Source organism: Panthera uncia, chromosome F2 (genome assembly GCF_023721935.1).
Source record: "Panthera uncia isolate 11264 chromosome F2, Puncia_PCG_1.0, whole genome shotgun sequence".
In the NCBI taxonomy this organism is placed as follows: domain Eukaryota; kingdom Metazoa; phylum Chordata; class Mammalia; order Carnivora; family Felidae; genus Panthera; species Panthera uncia.
The window spans coordinates 28410915-28434509 of NC_064812.1; the positions used below are offsets into that span (position 1 = coordinate 28410915).

The 23595-nt window shown below is 37.3% G+C and overlaps 1 protein-coding gene across 1 annotated transcript; it reads left to right on the forward strand.

The window, feature by feature from the left end:
* The first annotated feature begins 14706 nt into the window (after positions 1-14706).
* On the forward strand, positions 14707-17007 carry LOC125924222 (uncharacterized). Its single transcript, XM_049632675.1, has 2 exons — positions 14707-14862; positions 16708-17007. The coding sequence occupies exons 1-2, from the start codon at positions 14707-14709 to the stop codon at positions 17005-17007; spliced, it is 456 nt and encodes a 151-aa protein (XP_049488632.1).
* Positions 17008-23595: the final 6588 nt, after the last annotated feature.

Sequence of the window (23595 nt, forward strand, 5' to 3'; positions counted from 1 at the left end):
TCTGAATGAAAAGGTTTTTGTATCCGGTTGTAATTTGAAAAGGAACAACTAAAATTATACATTTCAGAGAAATAAACACCCTTTCATTACTGGTCACGAAGTTCTATTTTTATACTACCAGTTAAGGCTTACTATTCTCTCTGAAATTTCTAGTATTGGCAGCACTTTTATGCATTTAGTAAAAAACTGGTACTTTGAAATCCTGGGATGTGAAATGTAACAAATTTGAAAAGTTTTAAATAATAATTTTCTTTGTTTCCAGCTCTCAATTTATTAAACGTTCAGCTTTTATGTTGACTCATTTTCAACAAATCAAAGCATTTGAAACTAGACTACTGCTCCCGCATTTCTGATAAATGCACAAATCAGCAACTACAATGAAAAGAACAAAAGAGAATAATGTAAAGCAATGCGAATTGTATATTTAAACTTTTAAGATAAATAAGGCATCCCTTGGAGATTTTTGTGAGTATAGAGTGCCACAAAGTCAAATGACACATGTAATTAAGTCTAGCCTAGCAATAGTCCTTGACCATTCTCAAATCTAAATATAATTCTGTGTTTTATTCCAAGTTCACATTCATCCTACCATATAATCTAACAAACTCAGCCTGACAGAGTTTTCCACGACGACATCTGCCCCCTAAGGCACAACATCCCATTTTCATTGCCCTGCTGATCTCATTTCCTTTTATCTGTATTTAATACTTTCCCTCCTGAATTAAGACAAAGGCCAGAGGAAAGATGGGCTAAGAAACACTGTTAAGGGTTTCCACCACACTCTGTTTAGAATTCAGTTGAGGTATAGTCAACCAAGACTTACTCCATTTGCACAAGGTTAAGAGTAATGCTTTTTATTATGGTGATAACTAGAAAAAAATGTGATTATTTAAAAATTCGTCTAAACTCTTTTAAATTTATATCTTTTTGTAAGCCATAATTGTACCATGGTCTATAAATCTTTGGATAATTTGGTAAGTTGTACAATTAAGCAGTGTGCTCCAAAAGGTAACATGTGGATTGCCACTGATGCTCATTGATTTCACATGGGCAATTGTTAGATTTTTGTAGTAGTTATATTTTTATTTTTATGTTTTCTCATAGCTATCGCAAAAAGCACTGCATGTCCATTTACTGTAGAGATCAAACATTTCCTTTCTGAATATTTTTATTTAAGTTAAGAATGGATATATGTGAAAGAAGGCTGTTAAGTAAATAAGACTACAGATACACTATTATAGCAAAAATGGGGAAAACAGTACAAGAGAGGAATATACATCATATGGTAGCATAAAGAAAGGAATAATCAACTGTGCTTGAGCCTGAAAGGATAAGTAGGAAATCCCTAAGAGGACAAGGAAAGAGGAAAGGCGTTCCAGACAAAGGGGACTATGACATGAGCTCTACACGTGGCATATGTGAACACTGGTGGGTTCATGTGGTTGGTAGGGATGAGCGAGAGGCTGTGAGTCAGAAAGGCAGCAAGGTACCAGATCATGAAAGATCTGTTTTGCTGTACGAAAATCAATATGTACTTTAAAATCAATGTAGACAATGGGAGGCCACTGAAGGATTTTAAGCAAGAAGTAACAGGCTGATTTGTGTTGTGAAAGATATCTCTGGAATAACCTGGAGCCCAGAGGAAGGCAAGAGGACCATGAAAGAGAGACTAATTAGACAATGTTGTGGGGGCATAAAGGTAAAGACCGGGAGACCACAGTCAAACTACATACTCCAGTCAGAAGATAAACAAGTCACAGGCATGGAAAGTACAGCAAAGGGAATATAGTTAGCAATATTGTACGGTGACAGATGGTTTAACGATTGTCATGATGAGCATAGTATAATGTATGTAACTGTCAAATCACTGTATTGTACACCTGAAACTAATACAACATATTTCAACTCTACTTCTATTAAAAAACCTATGTGCAAAATATTTCTGGATGACAAAGATAACATAAATATCCTTAAGAGGCATGTGGCAGAGTAAAAGGAAAACATTTTACCCCCATCCCAGAAAAGGTTCATATGCTTAACACATAAAAAGCTCCTCCAACTCAGTAGAAATATTTAAATTTTATTACGTTATCATGAACAAATCATGAAAACAGGTAATTGATGTAAAATATATGTTTTAATTCACATAAAAAAACAGAAAACTATAATATATGCATGAAAATGCTGGAAGTTATTGGTAATCATGAAAATATGACTTTAAGAGAATGAAGTATAGCATTTTGCCCATCAGATTGTTAAAAACTGATAGTATTTAGGATTGAAAGAGTGAAAACTTTCATATAATGTTAGTGGAACAATAAATTGATGCAGGGAATATAACAACAATAGGTAAATGGTGTGTCTTACTCAAAGTAATATAATTTATAGTCTTAAAACTGTATTCACAAAAGCTATGCAAAAAGAAGAAAAATGGGAATGTTAATATGTTCAGTGTCTAACCCAACCTACAGAGTATATACCACATCTAAGAAAAACACTATCTATTCACTTCCCTTCTTCACAAAATCATACATGAATTCAGCAACTGATATAATATATAATGTGCCAGGGAAAACAGGAGAAATCTGAGATATTTAAGAGAGGAAATTTATAGATTTTAGTGACCTAGACTGTGAGAAATGACAAGAGGAAAGAATACATTACTGCTCCATTTTTGGCAATTGGGTGGTATCACTCCCTCAGATAAGAAACACAAAAGAACTTTTGAGAATAAAGATACTTAGTTTATCTTGGAACTTGATAGTTTTGAGGAACCAATATGTTCAAATGAAAATATCCAATAGAGTGTTGAATATTTGAGTCTGGATATCAGGAGAGGATCCAGGCTGGTGATATATTTTTCAGAGTCAACAGGAGATGATGAAAACCATGGCGTTGGTGAAATTACTTGGGAGTTTATGTATAATGAAAAGAGAGGAGAACGAAGACAGGAGATTTTGTTTTTAGTTTATTTATTTTCAAGGAGGGGCGTAGGGCAAAGAGAAGGAGAGAGAATCCCAAGCAGGTTCCACACTGTCCATACAGAGTGTAACGTGGGGCTCAAACTCACAAACTCATGAGATCACGATCTGAGCTGAAATCAAGAGTCAGATGCTTAACCGACTGAACCACCCAGGTGCCCCTGACAGGAGCTTTGAGAATTCCGGTGAGTAGAGAGAGAGCAGAGGAAGGAAGCACACTGCTATCTAACCCCCAAAGGTGATGGTATCAGGAGGCAGGTCTTTCTTTAAGAGGCGATTAGGTCATGAAGGTGGAGTCCTCCTGAATGGAATTCAGCACTCTTAAAGAAACCACAGAGATCCCAAGCCTCTACCCCTAAGTAGGTGGAGTAAGTAAGAAGGTACCTGCTATGGACCAGGAAGAAGATTCTTAACAGAGTGCAACCATACCAGCACCTTAATCTTGGACTTCCTATCCTCCAGAACTATGAGAAATAAGTTTCTGTTGTTTATAAGCCACCCAGTCTAAGATACTTTAAGATACTTCCTTGTAGCAGCCAAAACAGACCAAAACACACACACATGAAGTTGTTTGAGGGATAACTTCATGGAGCCATATCCAGGCTCAGACAGAGGGCAACTGGCCTTGATACCCAGGCCTCAGTTCTGTCACCTGGTGGCCAAGTGGGAGCATAAGTCTGTGCCTAACAGCCCCTCATCACTGATAGAAAAAGGGTATAAGTGAAGGTGAGCCAATGCATCTTCTTTGTCTGAATTGGGGAATGTATCCTTGGTTCCAGAAGGAGAGCACCGCTCCTAAGAAAAAGTCTTAGAGCTAGCAGCCACATAGGTTCTTGGCCCACAGAGAACTTCTCCCCCCGGTTCCAGATGCAACAAAGCTGGCAGGAAAATAGTCATCACTCTTTTCTCATATGTTATTGAGCAATCAATGCCCTTTTGCATATACACACAAAAATAATCATATTAATCCAACTGGATTAGTTCAATGCATATCATTGTAAGCCTCCTGAGAAAAGAGGGAGAATACTTTCCTTTGTTTTCACAAAATCTGATTGAAGCAGATCATAAATATGTTTACAAAGGATAAAGAGCCAGATTAATTTAAGTAGGTAAAGCTACAGGGAGCATTAGTCACAGACATCATTCATTAACAAAAGCCATCTGAAAAAACTAGAAGAAAAAAAAACATCAATGGCTAGTTGAAACTCACTAAAATATACTCCAATCCATATTCTTTACATAGCAAATCTCAAGGTAAACATTTATAAAATCAAATTCTACTCTACTATCCTTTTACAGAAAACCTCAGGATATATTTAGTTATTAAAAAAACAAAGTCTAGTGTGAGAAAAATAATTAAACATATTGAAAATTAAGTATAAATTTAGAAAATATGAGATGGTATGAAAACAGAAATGAAATCAAAATTTTGACCAGCCTTAATCTACTCTTTCTTTTTTTCCTGTTCTTAAAAATCAAAACCAAATTTTTATGGATCCCAAATTCAGTATTTGCTACCAAATAAATAACACCTAAACATTAAAATGTTAGCATTAAAACCGCTGTGTCTATATACAGATCATCTAGCTCTTTTAATAAATTCTAGTAAAACTATAACTATGGAATCTTGAATTTGCTGGGTCTTTGGGTATGACTCTGAAATCTTTTATTACACAGGGATATTTGTCATAATGCTCTTTATTATAATTGTACTTAACATGTTTCAATTTTTCATGAAAAATAACATTATTCTTTACCTAGGAAAATACTGAAATTCCATGACTATTATACATTATTTTTTCTCAGAACCCAGATACAGAATATTTTTAACCTTATAGAATTAAAGAAAAAAAAAACCCTGCAATATTGCTAAATTTCAAGAAGGGAAGACAATGGATTTTCATCTATGCTGGATGACATTTAAAATTTCTGTGTCCTCTTGGCCTCCCAAATACATGTGGCTCACAACATGAAAGAAAGGAATCAGAAAAGAAATAAAGAGTAAGGGGGAAAAAATTGAGGCCGGATGACAGGCTCATTAAAATGTGCAGAATGCATCTCTGACTCCCTTGAGAAAGCTGTTATCGTGAAATAATCACATTGACGAACATGGAAAGAGTGGACTCCGGCAGGGGCCTTATATTGCACCCAAGAAGTTGGTGATTATATCCTGGAAATGTGACCCCCGTGAAAGCCTGACTGCTTTGTTGCTTAATAGAGTTCACAGAAAATGCTTGTCTCCAAAATGAGATTTCTCCCCCATTCACTGTGCAGCCGGGTAGTCTTGACAGGATGAGCAGGGGGCCATTTCTCCTAATCAAGGGGGGGGGGAGAACCCCTAGGGGCAGAAGATTGTAAGCAATCAAGCTCAACGTTGCAGGAAGAGCTCTTGCCTTCTGCTAGGTTGTCAAGTGGTCATAAAGAAAGGGTTAAGGAAGCTGCTAGAATTTGGCAGAAATAAGGGATAATAGGTTAGATGGACCCATTTTTCTTAGCAATTATCCCATTTCCATCTCTGAGGCTATGAGAAATATTCCCTTGCTGCCTAAGCAGACTATCTATGTACACTGTTTAGCTCTTAATTAGAATCTTTGTTAACTCTTTCCATTTTCTCACCCTGCTGGTTTAAAACTCTTATGTATATTTTAATCTGAAGGCACTGAATGGAACATTATCCCTCCTGATGCAGCTGGACTGTGAGACAATGGCAAAGACAATGTGGGGGGAGGTGAAATAGTACAGTCAGGGTCACATGTGAGGCCTTTGGAAAACTTGTCCAAGTCTTGGTATGTAAACAGAGACACATTCCCAAATACTGACAATTTTTGTTTAAACACAATTTATATTTTTTAACAAAAAAGGCAAATAACAAAAAAAAAGTGTGCTCTGTGATTCCTTTAATACTTGCTCAACTATGTATTTGTATGTGTTCTTTACATATGAGCATAAATGCATTAAAAAGAACAGAAAATAATATTCTGCTATTAATGGTAACTACTTCTAGGGTGTGAGTGGGATTAGTGGTAGGACTGAAAAGAGACCAACTCTTTAATCCTGAACACAGTTATTCATTGTTTAGAATATTCCTACAAGAATGCATTCGTATATTACCTGCGTAAACTAATTAAGTACTGTTCAAAAGATGGGGGGAAATATGTGGTTGGCCCATGATTGGACCTGGGCATGGATGTGGAATAAAATTTTATCATAGACTCAAGGATTTCAAGACATAATACAGTCAAGGGATATTCTAAAATGAATATTGACAGCAGGGAGGTTCAGTCCCCATCTATAGGTTCTCTGAGGTTAGGTCAGAGATCCCTAACTGCTTAAAAGTCATGAGCTATGTGTTTATCAAAATAATCATGCTTTCCCTGGAATCTCCCAAAATGTTCCTGACACCATATTGCAAGAGCTCTTCAAAAGGTTCCTAACTGTGTAAGTAACAATGCCAACCCAGCCAAAGTGTGGAAATCGAGGCCCACCCTTGACATGCTGATTGAGTTACCACCAGAACGGGTGTGATTTCCCTGTTATGGGTACACACCTTATGTATTAGAGACTTAAGAAAAAGGTAAATTGAAATGTCATGTTTTTTTCATATAAAAGCTTTTACAGGCCTAGGGACTGGTACAATATGCTGCAGTTCAGGACACATCCTAGGAATTCAGCACAGCTCTCTTCCTGACATAAGACTAAAAACTGCCTAACAAATCCCATGTAACACTTGGGAATGCAAGCTAAGAAGCCAAATGAAAATATTTTTGATTGTGGGTTTTCAGCCTGAGAATTAAGCTCTGATTTTAGTGCATCCTAGAGTCAATAACTTACTACATGTGTTTCTGTCTGTTAGAGGTAGGCCTGCTTCAATGCAGTGATGCAGGATTGGGTGGGAAAAGAGTCAGGAAATAGTCAAAACTAAAGCCAGGTATTCAGTCATTCACATTGTCCTCTCTCCAATTTCAAGAGGCAGGTTCATACCGTGCCACATGCAGCTTCTAGAACAGAGGGCCAAATTGGCCCAAATGTCTAAAATCCTTTTAGTTGAATCCATTATACTAATATCTGACAATTATGAACTAAGTCTCATTTAACATGCTTGGATGCTCTCACTTAAAAGGCAATAATTATTGAAAGGAGTGAGTTGTATAAACCTGCTTCCCAGCACGTTGGTTGACAAGACACCCCACTGGTTATAATGCAACCATCAGGCAGAGCTTTTTATATTTAATGTTGAACAAATTATCCTTTATAAATGGCAGATTGAGGATTCTCACTGTCAATCTTGCTTTCCATTCGGCTACATTTTCATTTCACAGAACATCTTGAATCTAGCTGAGGGAGGTCCCTAAAAATATAGAGCAAAAATAAATGCGAAAGGAAGACGGAAGTCTAATAAGAACCTCTCAGCTAAATCAATAACAGTTAGGTATCTTTTCAGTGAAAACTCCTTCAAAGGGTGACTTCCAAAAACCTAAGGTCAGTGCATGACTCTGCATACAAGGCAAGAGTATCAAGAGAAATGGGGTTGGGAAGACGTGTGTTTGCCCCATATTAAGTGTCTTACATTGCAAAAAACATATAGGATACAAAGGTGCAAGGCATTGTTAAAGGTCATCTAATCTGACTTACTGTAGAAATTTCCATTTGAATGGAAATTCAAACTCCATGTGATTACTCTTCTTAATGGGTCTTTCAAGGCCTCCTGAAAGGAGTCCTTTGCATTGTTGGGCAGCTCTCTCCTCAAATTCTTTTTATTTTTTTTAATGTTTATATATTTATTTTGAGAGAGAGAGAGATAGAGGGCAGGTGGGGGGAGGGGCAGAGAGAGGGAGACAGAGAATCCCAAGCAAGCTCCATGCTGTCAGTGCAGAGCCTGATGTGATGCTTGAACTCACAAACTGCAAGATCATGACCTGAGCTGAGCCCAAGAGTCAGACGCTTAATGGACTCATCCACCCAGGCGCCCCTCTCCTCAAATTCTTAATCATGAGCCACAACCTACAGACTTTTAATTTCTACCCATTTGCCCCTCCAGAGAAACAAACCCCAACTGATTTTGCACCATAACCTTCTTTGCTAGAATATAAAATTGCATAATCCCCCTTAAACTGTTTTAAATCATGATATCATTTTATGAGGAATAGGAAAAAAAGTAATTTTAAATGACTCTTCCATTTTATATGAGGATATCATTAAACATTCTGTTAGAAGGTTTGTTTTATTATAATCAGGAACACAAAGCAAACATGCAAGATAAATTTTTATCTTTCCCTATTTATCAAATTCTATAAATGATGTAATTTACTTTAACCATGTGAAAAAATGCATTCAAATTATATTGTATACTGTTTGCAGAAGAATGAATCTTGAACTAAAGATAAAATTTTAAATATCTGTTTCAATATCAAGAATACTGTTTATTCAGCACTGGAGATACAATGATGGACAACATGTAGAGCTAGTCCCTATCCTCAGAGACTCTGATTCAGTTGTTCAGGAATGAGGCCCTGGCACTGGTATCTGGTGAAATCTACTCAAGAAATTGGAGTAGATTTCAAGTTGACACCACCCGTAGTTGGTGCTATGGAGTGGCTTTACTCTAAATGGACTGCAGGTTAAAACTGTTCACCTAAAAGATAATTGCCATACTCATATCTGACAAAGAACCCATATCTAGAATATACAAAGAACTGTTACAGAATTTTTAAAATTTTTTTTATTTATGTTTATTTATTTTTGAGAGAGAGAGAGACACACAGGGCGCCAGTGGGGGGAGGGGCAGAGAGAGAGGCAGACACAGAATCTGAAGCAGGCTCCAAGCTCTGAGCTGTCAGCACAGAACCCAACACGGGGCTCAAACTCACAGACCGTGAGATCATGACCTGAGCCAAAGTTGAAGCCAGATGCCCAACTGACTGAGCCACCCAGGCACCCTGTGAATTTTTTTTAAAGAAGAAAACCCCATTAAAAAATGCAAAATCTTGGACAGGCACTTCATAAGAGAGAATAGCCAAATGGCCAATAAAAAAAAGATCTTTGTTTTCATTAGTATCACAGGAATACAAATTAAACACATTGGAATACCACCAGACACCCACCAGAATGGCTAACATGAACAAGCCAGACAAGTATCAAGTCTTGTCTAGGATGAAGAGCAACTAGAACTCTCCTACATTGCTAACAGCAGTGTAAATAGGTATAAATTCTTTGGCAAATGGTTTGACAGCATCAGCTAAAGCTGAATATGTCTATACCCAGAGGCAATTCCTCTTCTAGGTATACTATAGTCAAAAGAAATAGGTACTTATCTTTACCATAAGACATTTAGAAGAACATTATTGCACTATTCAGACGAATCAAAAACTGGAAACAACCAAGTCCCTCTGCAGTAAAAAGGATAAACAAATTAAAATACATTCATACCAAAGGATACTACATGGCAATGAGAATGAATAAACTACATCTTAAGATATGAATGAATCTCACAATATTGAGCAGAAGTAAGCAAAAAGAATATAATCTGTATGATTCAATTTTATGATATTCAAAAACAGGCAGAATGATCAATCATGTTAGAAGTCGGGATAGTAGTTACGTCTGGGAGGAGATAGTGACTGGAAGGGACCATAAAGAGGCTTCTGGGATGTTGGTTTGTTTCTATTTGGGGGCTGGTTACTTGGGTTTGTTCACTTTTTGGAAATTCACACTTATGATCTGACACCTTTCTGAATGTCATCATATTTCAAAAACTTTTAAAAATTACTCAACATAACAAATAATAGTAATCTCCTACTAGAACAGCATTTTCTAATTTGCAAGCTGTTTTCACACATGTTGCCCCATTCAATTCTCTCTTTAATCAACTGATGGACTCATTTGTTCACCAAAATTTATTGTATCTCAATGTGCAAGGGGCCGTGGAGGTGATGCAAACAATACAAAGGCTAATAAGACAGGGTCACTGCCCCTAGGAGGTTGTGGAACTAAACACTGGAAGAGAAATATGCTGTGAAGCAGGACTAGCAACAATAATTTATCGTCATCCACATACTAGGCACTGTGCATTACCTACATTCTCTCACATTTAACAAATTCAAGAAAATATTCTCATATTAGGTTTATTTTCTTCAGTAAAGGGTTAGCATGGTATGAAGGAAAATACAATGAAATTTTCTGGGAAAAGAAAAGAAATTTGCTTCCAGCTTCCAGAGTCTGTGTCTAGAGGGGCAAATATAAAGTATAAGCATGCTGACCTACTATCTTCAGTGATTTCATCAACTAGTTCCAAGGATCAGGGGATAAATTAAATTGATTCACAGGCCCAGAAACATAATTACAAATTCCATGCCAATATTTGTTTAATTTTATTATTTCACATGACAACACCTAATAGGGACTTTTATTTAAATTTATTTCCTAAAACCTAAGAAATTGGATCATGACCTGAGCCGAAGTCAAATGCTTAACCAACTGAACTACCCAGGCACCCCAGAACTTTTCAAATAAAGTACCAGTCTGAAAGAACATGAGCAAAGCTGTAATGCTGGACTGTGAAAATAATAAGATGACATAAGTAATTCCAAAAAAAGTTTAATGCTTCCATTTAATAGAATGTGGGCTTTACAAATGAATAAATCTCCCATGAGTTCGTGTCTAGTATATATGTGACCATTCACATCAGTTATATAGCATGATAAATAGCACTTTCGAAAGCATGTGACTATATTTTACAAGACTAATCCTGTACAGCCCATGGAATTTTACAGATTCCCAATTCAGTAGCTTTTCATTAATATTTAAGTGGGGTTTTTTTATTTGTTCCAAGGTAACATTTGATTGATTTTTTTTTTAAATTTTTTTTTCAATGTTTTTTATTTATTTTTGGGACAGAGAGAGACAGAGCATGAACGGGGGAGGGGCAGAGAGAGAGGGAGACACAGAATCGGAAACAGGCTCCAGGCTCTGAGCCATCAGCCCAGAGCCTAACGCGGGGCTCGAACTCACGGACCGCGAGATCGTGACCTGGCTGAAGTCGGACGCTTAACCGACTGCGCCACCCAGGCGCCCCATCATTTGATTGATTTTATCCATATTTGGTCCATTCTCAAAATATATATCTTTTACTATTAAAAGTCCAACACTCTTGGCACAAAAACAGACATATAGATCAATGCAACAAAATAGAAAACCCTAAAATGGACTCATCATTATATGGTCAATTAATCTTTGATGAAACAAGCAAGCATATCCAATGGCAGAAAGACTGTCTCTTCAATAAACGGTATTGGGAAAACTGGACCACAACAAGCAAAAGAATGAAAATGGACCACTTTCTTACACCATACACAAAAATAAATTCAAAATGGATGAAAGACCTCAATGTGAGAACTAAAACCATAACACTCCTACAAGAGAACATTGGCAGTAACTTCTTTCACGTTGACCATAGCAGCTTCTTGCTAGATATGTCTGAGACAAGGGAAACAAAAGCAAAACAAACTATTGTAACTATATCAAAATAAAAAGCTTCTGCACAAATGATCTATCCAATAAAGGGTTAGTATATCCAAAATACAGAAAGAACTTCTAAAACTCAACATCCAAAAAGCAAATAATCCAGTTAATAAATGAGCAGAAGACATGAACAGACATTTCCCCAAAGAAGACATCCAGATGGCCAATAGACACATGAAAAAATGTTCATCATTACTCATCATCAGAGAAATGTAAATCAAAACTACCATGAGATATTACCCAACACCTGTCAGAATGGCTAAAATCACACAAGAAACAACAAAATGTGGAGAGAAGGGAACCGTCTTTCATTGTTGGTGGGAATGCAAACTGGTGCAGTCACTCTGGAGAAAAGTATGGAGGTTCCTTAAATAAGTTAAAAATAGAACTACCCTATGTCCAGCAATTGCACTACTAGGTACTTGACCCAAAGAATGCGAAAACACTAATTCAAAGGGCATATGAACCCCTATGTGAATAGAAGCAGTATCTATAATAGCCAAATTATGAAAGAAGCCCAAGTGTCCATCAATTGATGAATGCATAAAGATGTTATGTACACACACACACATACACACACACACAGTATATTATTCAGCCATAAAATGAATGAAAACCTGCCATTTTCAATGACGTGGATGGAGCTAGATTATGATGCTAAGCAAAATAAGTCAGTCAGAGAAAGATAAATTTCATATGATTTCACTCATATGTGGAATTTAAGAAACAAGAGAAATAAGCAAAGGGCGGGAGGGGGGGTGAGGGGAAGAGAGGCAAATCAAGGAACAGACTCTTAACTATAGAGAATTCATGATTACCAAAAGAGAGGTGAGGTGGAAGGAGGATTGGTTTAAACAGGTGATAGGGTTCAAGAAGGGCACTTGTCATGATGAGCACCGGGTGACGTATGGAAGTACTGAATCACTATATTGGATACCTGAAACTAATACTACATTGAATTTAAATAAAAGCTTAAAAAAAATGTCCCCCCAAAAAAGTCCAACACCTCGAAACAAAATGGCAGCCAATAAATTTCACCGTATGAAATGATCTGCTGTAACTAAATCATTCACTCAAACTTTATGGTGTGATGTCCCAAGTGCTGTGTTCCAGGCACTGTACTAGGCACAGATAAAGAAGCGAAATAACTGTAGGCCACCTCTAGAGAGCAGGGCAACTTGGAGTGGCCATACCTTGGAATACTCTTAATATCTGTGAAGAACGAACACAATGTTCCAGGCACTGTGCTTAGCACTGGGGGTTATAAGAATGAATGAGACAAGGGTCCTGCCTCAGAAAAGCTCACAGTCCTCGGAATGGACAAGCATGTAAGTGCATATGCTATGGGATAATTGTATCATAAAAGAGGTATGAACTGAATGCTATGGCTAGAGAGGGAGTCACATGTTATACATTATAAAAATAAGAAAGTTTCAAAGAAGCAATACATGAGCTGGTGGTGAAGGCAGAGGAGGCCACTCAAAGCAAGGGAAACTACACATGAAAAGTATAGGGGGAATCTTCCACTCTCTCTTTCCAAGTTCTTGTTTCAAGTCATAAACAGGACTTCAATCTTCTTAGAGATCTTGGAAAGATTCCTTTGACTTCTCACTCATTCCACCCTAGATGAAATTATGGCTGATGGGACTGTGGGACTGATGACACTGGGAAGCCTCAGTTCATGTGCTCACTTCCAACAGGAAGCAGGGGTGTGGTCTGCTAGCTCCTGGATTCCCCATCTCTGTGGGACGCCAGCACTTACCCAGCTGCTTCATCCATGACCAGCCGGGTAGGCTCAATTCAAGACACTGGATCCAGGTTGCCTCGTCCTAGTCTGCTTTACTCATAATAAAGCTGATCTATCCATCCTTGACTCCTATGACCCTTTAGTCGTTTCAGAATTTGGAAAGAACTGATTTCCTCTTCAAAGGAGTCTCAAATCCCAATTACAAAGGTATTTCATTGTTTCAGAGTTTGATGTGTTACAAAAATGGTGGGAAATATAGCATGACCAATGTATAGAGGAAATGACAGAGAAGATAGAATTGGAGAGGGAGTTGGAAAATGGATTGATATTTTATATCATGGCAAGGAAAATTTACTTTATCTTGTCGGCAATGAGGAGACTAGAGGAATCCTCAAGCAAGGTAATAAAATGATCAGATTTGTTTTGAACATATTAACTCTAGTAGTAAACTGATGGATTAATAACAGTTACAATATATTGTTTACGATGACACACAATCAATGCGCCATTGGTATCCCATATAGCACAATGTCTAAGTGTAAGAATCTCTAACTCTGCAATTAGCTATGTAACCTTCGTCTACTAAGTTAACATCTCTCAAATTTAAGTTTAATAACCCTCTATGTAGATAGTACCTAGTGCATAGTGTTGATTGGAAGATTAATTACATGGGAAATTAGATGCATACAGTGAGCAATGGATAACGTTGACTTTTATTAGTCCTCTAACATCTGAGATCCTCATTGTCATAGCTAATGTACAACATCTAGAGTAATCATTAGTGTAGCAGTGCTGCTCAATTTCAATCCATGGTGTCCATTAAAATAAATCAAGAAAGTTTCAAAAATATATATGCTGAGGTTCCACCTCAAGATACTGATTCAATGCCTCTGTGGGAGGGCCCAAGCACCTGAACATACTGTAAGTTCTACAAATAATTCTGATGCACGGCCACAATTAAGGCTACTTAGTATGTCACAGATTAAACACCACTTTCAGATTCATTAGATTATATGTTTTGTTTACAGACCATAAATAGCACAGTAGTTGACTTGGAGTTTATAAACCCCTGTGCCTCAATTTCCAAAGTCAACATGAAGAAATAGGAACAGCATTCTTGTACAGAGCCAGGCTGTTAGCTCAAGATAATAATGCATGCATCTAAGACCAGGAAAGTCTAGGTATATTCAAAGTAAGGGATCTAAGTGAGGTGATAAAATAGCAACCATACTGCTTAGTCCATAATTCAAACACACAAATAAGTCAGAGGTCAGATGTTACAGTAAAATCAGAAACCAAGAAGAAAAGGAAAAATCAATGCCTGCAATGGAAGGTCAGAGCAAACAGCTGGTGAGTAAAGAGACAAGAAAGCATAGAAGAACTGAAGATTCTCAAAGCTAGAAGGCAAGGCAGATGGTCAAAAGCCAAGGCAGGTTAGCAGCAAGATAATCTACAAGCAGGATGAGCAGAAGAAAAGATACCAGGTACCAGCAAAAAGGAGAGTTTGATCTTAAGGCAACCTTCAGTCCCTGGCAGGAAGCCTTCTATACTTCCTGCTGCAGTACAGTCAGTCTAGGCCTGCAGGCAGAAGCAAGTAAATGCATGATAATAGAGGAGGTAAAGCCTAGGAGAGCAGGAATAGAACAAGATCGCTGGTGAATAATACTAAACAACTACAAAGACACAAAAACACTCAGAAACAATATTTATATTAAATATTACTAAAACATAATTTTATATTCAAGAAGCTGTGACTAATGATTGAAAATGTCACAGTAATGTGATTTAAAAAGAAAAATGGAACACAAAGAGTAACTTCATTCATTCATTCATTCATTCATTCAGCCAAATATCAATTATTGAATGCCTTCAATTGTCAAGTCCCTGTGCTAGGTACTGGATGTTGGGACAAAAACAGATCTCCAAGGATTTCATTGTCTAGTAAGAGTAACAAAAATGGAATTATTACTATATGATTCATGAAGTCCTATGATACAATTAACATTAGGGTGTCAGGAAAGATGTCCCAATATGAAGCTTTGCGAAGTTCACAGAAATAAGTCAGAGGGAACATAATCTACTGTGAATGGGTAGCATGCACAAGGATGAGATGGTAAGAGAGGGCAAGGCATGTTTGAAGATTCAGAAGTAATTCAATATGGCTAGAGCATATGTTGTGAGGTTAGAAAAGCTGCAGGTGGAAAGACAGACTGGGGACCTCTAATGAAAAGCCATGTTAAAATGTTTGGATTTTGTCCAAAATATAATTCCCTCTGACTTCTAACAATTTTAAGTAGTATATTCAAAGATCTGCAACAGAAAATGCAACATGAAATAGAAAACCAAATAACACATACGAATTCAGATTTGCAAAGATCCATGCATTGTCAAGTAAGGATTCTGGTTAAGAATGAACTGGTTTAGACCAGTCCTAAAAATACAGGGGAGCCCCTTTTCAGGGGGATAGCTCCAAATGTTTACATCAAAATGTATTCTGCCTGTTCCAGGATTCAGTATTAAAAAAAAATCATCTTAAAGTCTACAAAGATTACATCAAGGGCTATAGACAGATCTAACTTTATTCCATATTATTTTAAAAAAATAAATATAAACCTTACATCTCTGAAAATGAAGAAAGGGTAGAATAAAGAGTTATCACGTCATATAAGAAGGATGTGTTGATTTAACTACAAAATAGTTAGAGATTACTATTTTTTGATAGCCCTACACTCTCAGTTGTTTGAGGATATGATGTCAGTTTAGGGAACAGTCCCAGTGAAGATCGTAAGGAAATTTATTTAGGGACTTTATCTCTTTTTCTAGACGAATATCCATTAAATCAATTTTTTTCCTATTCTTAGCATGGTGGAAATAACATACCACTGAGTGGTTTCAAGACATTACAAATTTAAGATCTGCAACTTCCACTGGGCTCCCTGCCCTGGCCAGCACATCTTAGCCAACTCTTTTTCTCATTTCCCTCAGCAGCTATGCCAAACACATCGGTGCCCAGGTTTTCTCACTCCCTTGCAGCCAACTGCCTTGCTCCTACTCACTGGATGTAGGAACCAAGTAGGAGAGGTTACACACAGTTGGCTAATGATTTTGAAATCAGTGGACAGCCAAGGAAATGCCCAAATGTAAGGGGTAACTAGATGATGGTGGCCCTTAGAGAAAACTGAAAAGAAAAGGAAAAAAATCAGGAGGCAACTAAACATTTTAGCATTACAAAACTCAAACAGAATCAAATGCCACGGAGAGGTCAACTAAGTTAAGGGCCAAAGAGTCCACTGAGAATGGCAATACGATGATCATGGCAAGTAGTGACTTTATTTCAAATAATTTCAATGGGGTGATGAGAAATGAAACCAGGTTGTGGTTGGCTGAATAGTAAATGAGAATGTCAAAGAGAAAAAAAAGCAAGTGTATAGTACTCTTTCAAGAAGGTTGTCTGTGAAATAGGGAGATGTCATGACTGACTTAGAGGGACGGAAGACTGAAGGAAAGTTTCATTGTGGATATGGCGATGGCGGTGATGGTGGCGGAGGTGGTGAAGGAGGTGGCAGAAGTGATGGTGCAGATGACAGATATGAAGGTGCTCGTAGCAGTGGTGGTCTTGGAGGTGAGGAAGATGCTAGAGGTGGCAGAGATAGTGGTGGTGAAGATGCTGGTGGCAGTGGGGGCGGTGGTTTAAGTGATGATGCAGGCGGTGATGGTGGTGGTAGTGGCAACAGTAGAGATGGAAATAGTAGTTTTAGATAAAGAAAATAGTTGGGCATGTTTATCTGCAAGGTGAAAGAACCAGTAAGAGAAAGAGAACAAAGAAACAAAGGATGGAATGGGTCCCAAAGGGAAATAGACAAGGAGGTTAGCACACAGGTGGAGGAAGCAAACTGCAACACCATCTTCCATAGTCAAGATTCCCAGAATGAACCACCTGCAGCTCTCCAAATGTGTCATGGACTTCTGTGCTGCTCTGCATTAGTACTGGTGCTCTTCTCTTAGCTTAGAACAGCCTTTCTACCTTTTGTCTTCTCTATCTTCTATGTTTTCTTCAAAATAGAATTCTGGATCTATCTCTTCCAGAAAGCCTTTTCTAATCTACTCCCCTAGTTTCACAGGATGCCTGTTCTCTGGGCTTCCATAAGACACCACCCATGGTCCATGGACTCTTCATACTCTGTTGCAATTGTTTAGTCTTCAGGAGAATGTAAGATCCATGAAAGCGAACATTGTATTTCATTAGAATTTTATTATGAATTCAACAAAATTAACATAGCACTACTACTACTACTACCACTAAAAATCCATTGAGCTCTGACCACATGCCAAGCAACAGAGAACAAATTTTAACGTACCTGCTTTTGTGAATAAAGTTTTATTGCAACAGAGTCACACCCATTCAATTTTATATTGTCTATGTCTGCTTTCTCACTACATTGACAAATTGAGTCATTGAGACAGACGAGAATGTACGGTCTGAAAATCCTAAAATGTTCATTACATGACTCTATACAGAGAAAGGTTGCCAGCCCCTGGTTTACCAATAGAAATACAATAGTGAATCAGTCCTTTCTTATGGGAGTCTATACTTCAGTGGGAGATACAGGTAATTATCCCACAATGTGATAGGTTTTTTGAGAGCAGAAATTAAAAGTGCTATTGGAGCACATAGAATGATTTAATCTAAACTTTGGGGGATCAGGGTTTTTGATCTAGCATCTAGCACTGGCTGGCATACTAGTAGGTGCTTATAAGTGAACTGATTTTTGTTGAAGGAAAGAATTCATTTAGGACATGAAATACTTGAGCAAGCAGCTAAGAGATATAGCTGGGACATTATTCCAAAGGACTACTGGTATTTCCACTACAGGGCGCTAAACTCCAGTTATCCCATTGTAAAATTAAATTATCCAAATGTTTCATGCTCATATTCTGACTCCAGCTGGGATCTCCCCAATAAGACTCCAGCTGGGATCTCCCCAGCAATAAAAAAGAAAATATGGTTCTGGGGCCTGAGAGGCTGACTATAACACTTGCTGACAGCAGGGAGACCTATGTAATCTTTATATTGTTCTTACTTCTTTCAGAAGATTTATTGTGAATTTTTAATGCTAAAGCCTAGCTAAAAAGATGACCTTAATATCTTCTTGGTTTCTCTTTATTTTACACATACACATACATTCATATCAGACTCAATATTATGTCACAAATAATATGTACATCTCTATCTACACATATATACACACAATATGTATATACAACCCCCACGTCCTTCATACATACAATGTAATCTCATATCTTTAAGAAATATATGCAAAACTCAAATCTAATACATGCATACTTGTATATAAATTTATCCTACATTAGAGATGGCAAATAGGTTCTACTGAAGGGTCAATGACAATTAATCACAGGGGTTGCCTGTGGCACTGGGTTGAGGAAGTCTGGGAGGGAACTTCTGAGCACATAAGAACAAGAGGTCTATAATTCTTCTTTTTTTTTTTTAGAGGACTATAATTCTTTAGTGACATTGGCCGTAGATACCAGAGGTGAAATGGTGGACATGGGTCAACTTATTTGCCACTCCTGACACTCAAGGATCTCACATTCACAAATTTCTTAAATATACTCTTGTCCCAAGCTTACCACATATAAATGGGCAGTGATTGGCTCTCCCAAGACCTGAGGCAGGTGGAAAGTTCTTGATGAAGATGACCTTGATGGAGAAAATAAGAATAATAACTTATATTTTGCAAAGCACTTTACTTATTTCAAAGTATCCCCATGCGTATTATCTCATTGAATCTCTGCAGTTTTCTTTATTTATAGATTACAAGGCCCAAGTCAGTAGGGATTAGCAGTTGCTCATCCATGGTCATGTGGAAATTGTGGCAGATACTGAACACAGAGGGTTTGACTCTCAGCTGTGATAACCTTCAGGGACAAAAGTCAGTGTCCCAAGTAATTAGGGGTGGCACACTGCTCTGAGGTAAGAGTGATAAAGTGTTACCATGCATTATTTTACTCATTCATGTAATCAACAATCATTAAGTTCCTATTGTATATAAGGTGCAATCACTGAGATTATGAAAGTGGTTTGAAAAGTTATTACAAGATGTTCTGAAGAGGGGCACCTGGGTGGCTCAGTCAGTTGAGCATCTGACTCTTCTTAATTTTGGCTCAGGTCATGATTGCACCTTTGGTGAGATGGAGCCTGTGTTGGGCTCTGTGCTGACAGCATGGAGCCTGCTTGGGATTCTCTCTCTCCCTCGTTCCCTGCCCCTCCCCTGCTCGTGCAGGCACATACACTGTCTCAAAATAATTAAACAAACTAAAAAAAAAAAGACATTTTGAGGAAAAATGTTATAGTACAATACAAGAACTTATTACAGCATTACAAGTATTAAGCCAAATAATCAATGTAATAAATATATAACTATCAGGGCACCTTGGTAGCTCAGATGGTTGAGCATCCAACTCTTGATTTCAGCTCAGGTCACAATCTCACAGTTCTTGAGATAGAGCTCCACTGTTGGCTCTGAGCTGACAGTGTGGAGTCTGCTCGGGATTCTCTCTCTTTCTCTCTCTGCCCCTTCTCCTGCTTCCACACACACATTCTCTCTCTAAAAGCAAAAATGAGTGTGTGTGTGTGTGTGTGTGTGTGTGTGTGTGTGTGTATAACTATCACTTCCCATGGGCCAGGCACTGTGCTAGGTGCCAGAAATACAAATAAGAAAAAAACAATCCCTAATGCTAAGGAACTCACAGGCATTTTATCTTAGTTCCCTAAATTAATGCCCAATCATTCTAATAATCTGAATTCCATACAAATCACCTGGGAAGTGCGTTAAATGTGAGAATTTCATTTATTTGGTTTAGAGTGAGCTCCAGAAATCTGAATTTTTAATAAGCTCCAAAATATCCCTGATGCAAGTACTGGTCCATGCACTTCACTATGAAATGCATTATTAACTCTTTCAAAGAGCCACATAGGCTGCATAAAATGTAGGAACCTGGTTCCTGGTCTGCTGGTCCCCAAAAGAATGAATACTTATAGGGTATTCTTCCATCCAGTCCTCTATGTTCAGTGCCAGTTTAAAGTATTCTGTAAACTGAAAACATTAATTTCCATAAACCTCATCAAGTTGGTGATGATATTCTATACCTATATCTGCTCCTGTATCTGTACCAATGCTGGTGTATATAATCATAATGTGCAAATACACTAGTGCTTTAACATTGTTTAATACCTTTAGAACAACCTTTATAACTATAGCTGAATGGCAATAAAATGCCTTTATCACACCCCTATGCCCATATATGCATCATCAGCAAGCTGGGGGGAAGCGCTACCCTAATCCTTTCATACCCATATCTTACAAACTTGCTCATTTGCTAGTTATTTTTCCTTTACCAACTACCTTAATAACCTTACCATCCGGATTTACCTTGCATAAAATTGTTAAAGACATTCATTTTAATTTGATATGAACCTACTCCCTTGCATGAAATTATGGCAATACGCATGAGTATCTATATTTAAAATTTGTTTAGTGTTTATTTATTTATTTATTTATTTATTTATTTACTTATTTATTTATGTTAACGTTTATTTACTTTTGAGACAGAGAGAGACAGAGCATGAACGGGGGAGGGTCAGAGAGAGAGAGGAGACACAGAATCTGAAACAGGCTCCAGGCTCTGAGCTGTCAGCACAGAGCCCGATGTGGGGCTCGAACTCATGAGCCGTGAGATCATGACCTGAGCCGAAGTCGGACGCTTAACCGACTGAGCCACCCAGGCGCCCCATTGTGTTTATTTATTTTTGAGAGAGAGAGAGAGAGACAGAGTGTGAGTGGGGGGAAAGGCAGAGAGAGAGGGAGACACAGAATCTGAAGCAGGCTCCAGGCTCTGAGCTGTCAGCACAGATCCCAATGCAGGGCTCAGACTCAAACTGTGAGATCATGACCTGAGCCTAAGTCAGACATTTAACTAACTGAGCCACCCAGGCACCTCATGAGTATCTATATTTTAGCAGACAACTACATTATGTGGCCGTATAATACTATAAAGTTGTTAAAATAACTGTGTAGCAGAATAATTATAGACAAAATCATGTGTGACATTCTGAGGAAAAATTAAATTGCAAAATAGGAAATCCCACTTTAATAGAATATATATACATATATCATACATATGTGTGCATATAAAATACATATATTCATTTCAAATGCAGGAATATTTGTACTAATGTTTCCCTCAGATAATAGGATAATAAGTAATTATCATTTTCTGGGATTTTGCACTTAGATATTTTCTAAATTTTCTACATTGTGCCCAGAGTAAGCTATTATTCAACAAGACAGTACCTTCAGTATGCTTCTATTTTATTTGAAAAGTTATATGGGAATAACATGCACACAAATATGATTAGTATTTATCTTTGAGTGGGAAATTACAAATGATGTTTTTCTTCTTGGTGCTTTTTTCATTTTTAAAATTTTCTATAATATGTATGTATAATTTTACTTTAAAAAATTAAACAGAACTACAAAGAAAATCCAGAGCTGGATAAACAGAAATTATTCTCTAAAGGTAGAACATTAAGTCAGTGTGAAACCTGGATATTTGGGGGTTTAAGGTCCTTTTTTTAATCACAGACTTCACTTTGAGAAACACTATACTTGAAATCAATCATCTCTAGCCTCATTATTTCTTCCTCTAAAAGACTATTTACCCAAGAACAACTTCCTTTGGCACATTGCAGCAACTGTTACCAGAGTAATAAATAACAATTATTGTGAAAGCATTGAAAGAAAAATTTTCTAACACCCCATAAAAATTAAAAAATAAGCAAAATAGGCTGCTAAGATAATTTTGATAAGAAAATCTAAATGGAGTGAAGGTTTTGTATATATGTCTTAACATAGAAATAGGAAGCCATTATCATGTAAGTTCAGCTCAGAAGTTGGGGTTATTTGGACACATAATGTACTAATGAAAATCCCTTTCTGCAGAGGAGCTTCTAGTCTCTTCTCATCACAACAGTTACTGAAATGGAATTGAGGCATACATTTGGGCCTTAATAAAAGGAATAACTGTATGGTCATGAACACTTTCATTTTAAAATGGTAGACATGACTCTAGCCTCAAAATGAGAAAAGATTCCCTACCCCCTTTGACAGGACACTGTTGCTATGGTGACAGTCTGCTACCCTATGGCTGAGCAGCTTTGGGTGGCTTTACTTTGAGTGGACAAGCTAAGACGTGTTTGAATCACCTTGCTCACACCACAACCTGACCAAGAAAACGCTTTACATAAAAACAAATTAGTCACTTTTTTTTTTTGAAATCCATGGCTTGGAGGTAAAGACTCTGAAATGTCTTGGAGGTAAAGACTCTGAAATGTTTATCTCCAGCCTGGACCTCTCCTTTGAGCTTGGACTTCCATTCCATAGCTCCATGTGGATGCCTCATCATTATCTGACATTTAAAATGACCAAAACAGAACTAATTATGTCTCCCATCTCCATCATGACCACATCCTGCCCCTTCCACCCCCGTCCACTCAGTTATTGAGACCAAAAGCCTTGGCATTATTACCTTTAACTTCTTTTAAACATTTATCAGTGCTTGCCTGCAATAATCTTGTTTGTTCACACATCTTTTATCTGACTCTCTCCTTTAGAAAGACTATCAATTATTTCAGGGAAGGAATGCAATCTGTTTTGTTCACCACTGCATTCCCAGCATCTAAAAAAGTGTCAGATTTACAGTGGGTACTCAATAAATATTTACTGCCTGACTATGCCTATTCCTATGATACCACTTTCTTATTTTAGAAGTTTCAACAGTATTTTTAAGGATGTGCTGTGACTGTGGACAATTTATTGGGAGAGGGGGGATTTGTTTCTTCATTTATAAATGGGGAAAATTAATCTATGATTTTCCAATTTATGCTGAAACTTCATGACTCTGTGATCAAAGCTTATTTGACATAAAATATTTCTTGTCCACTCAATTCACTATGTGATTTCCATTAGCTTTTTTCTTACTGACATATACAATAATGTATATGTAATTACAGTTCTCAAAGCACTTTCGTTTCCATTATTTCCTTTGACACCTCAAACTCTTGGAAACTTACATTTATTATTTCTGTTTTATAGATGAATAACTACAAGTTCAGAGGGGGTATATGAGTTGCTCAAATTCACCATGCATCTTATTTCACTAAATCAATTTGTTGATAAATAAAAGTTGTTATCTTGGCTAATACTTTAAATATTTTTATAGTTATGCTATAGACCTAGGAATTATAAAAAATAATCTTTCTGTGAAATATTT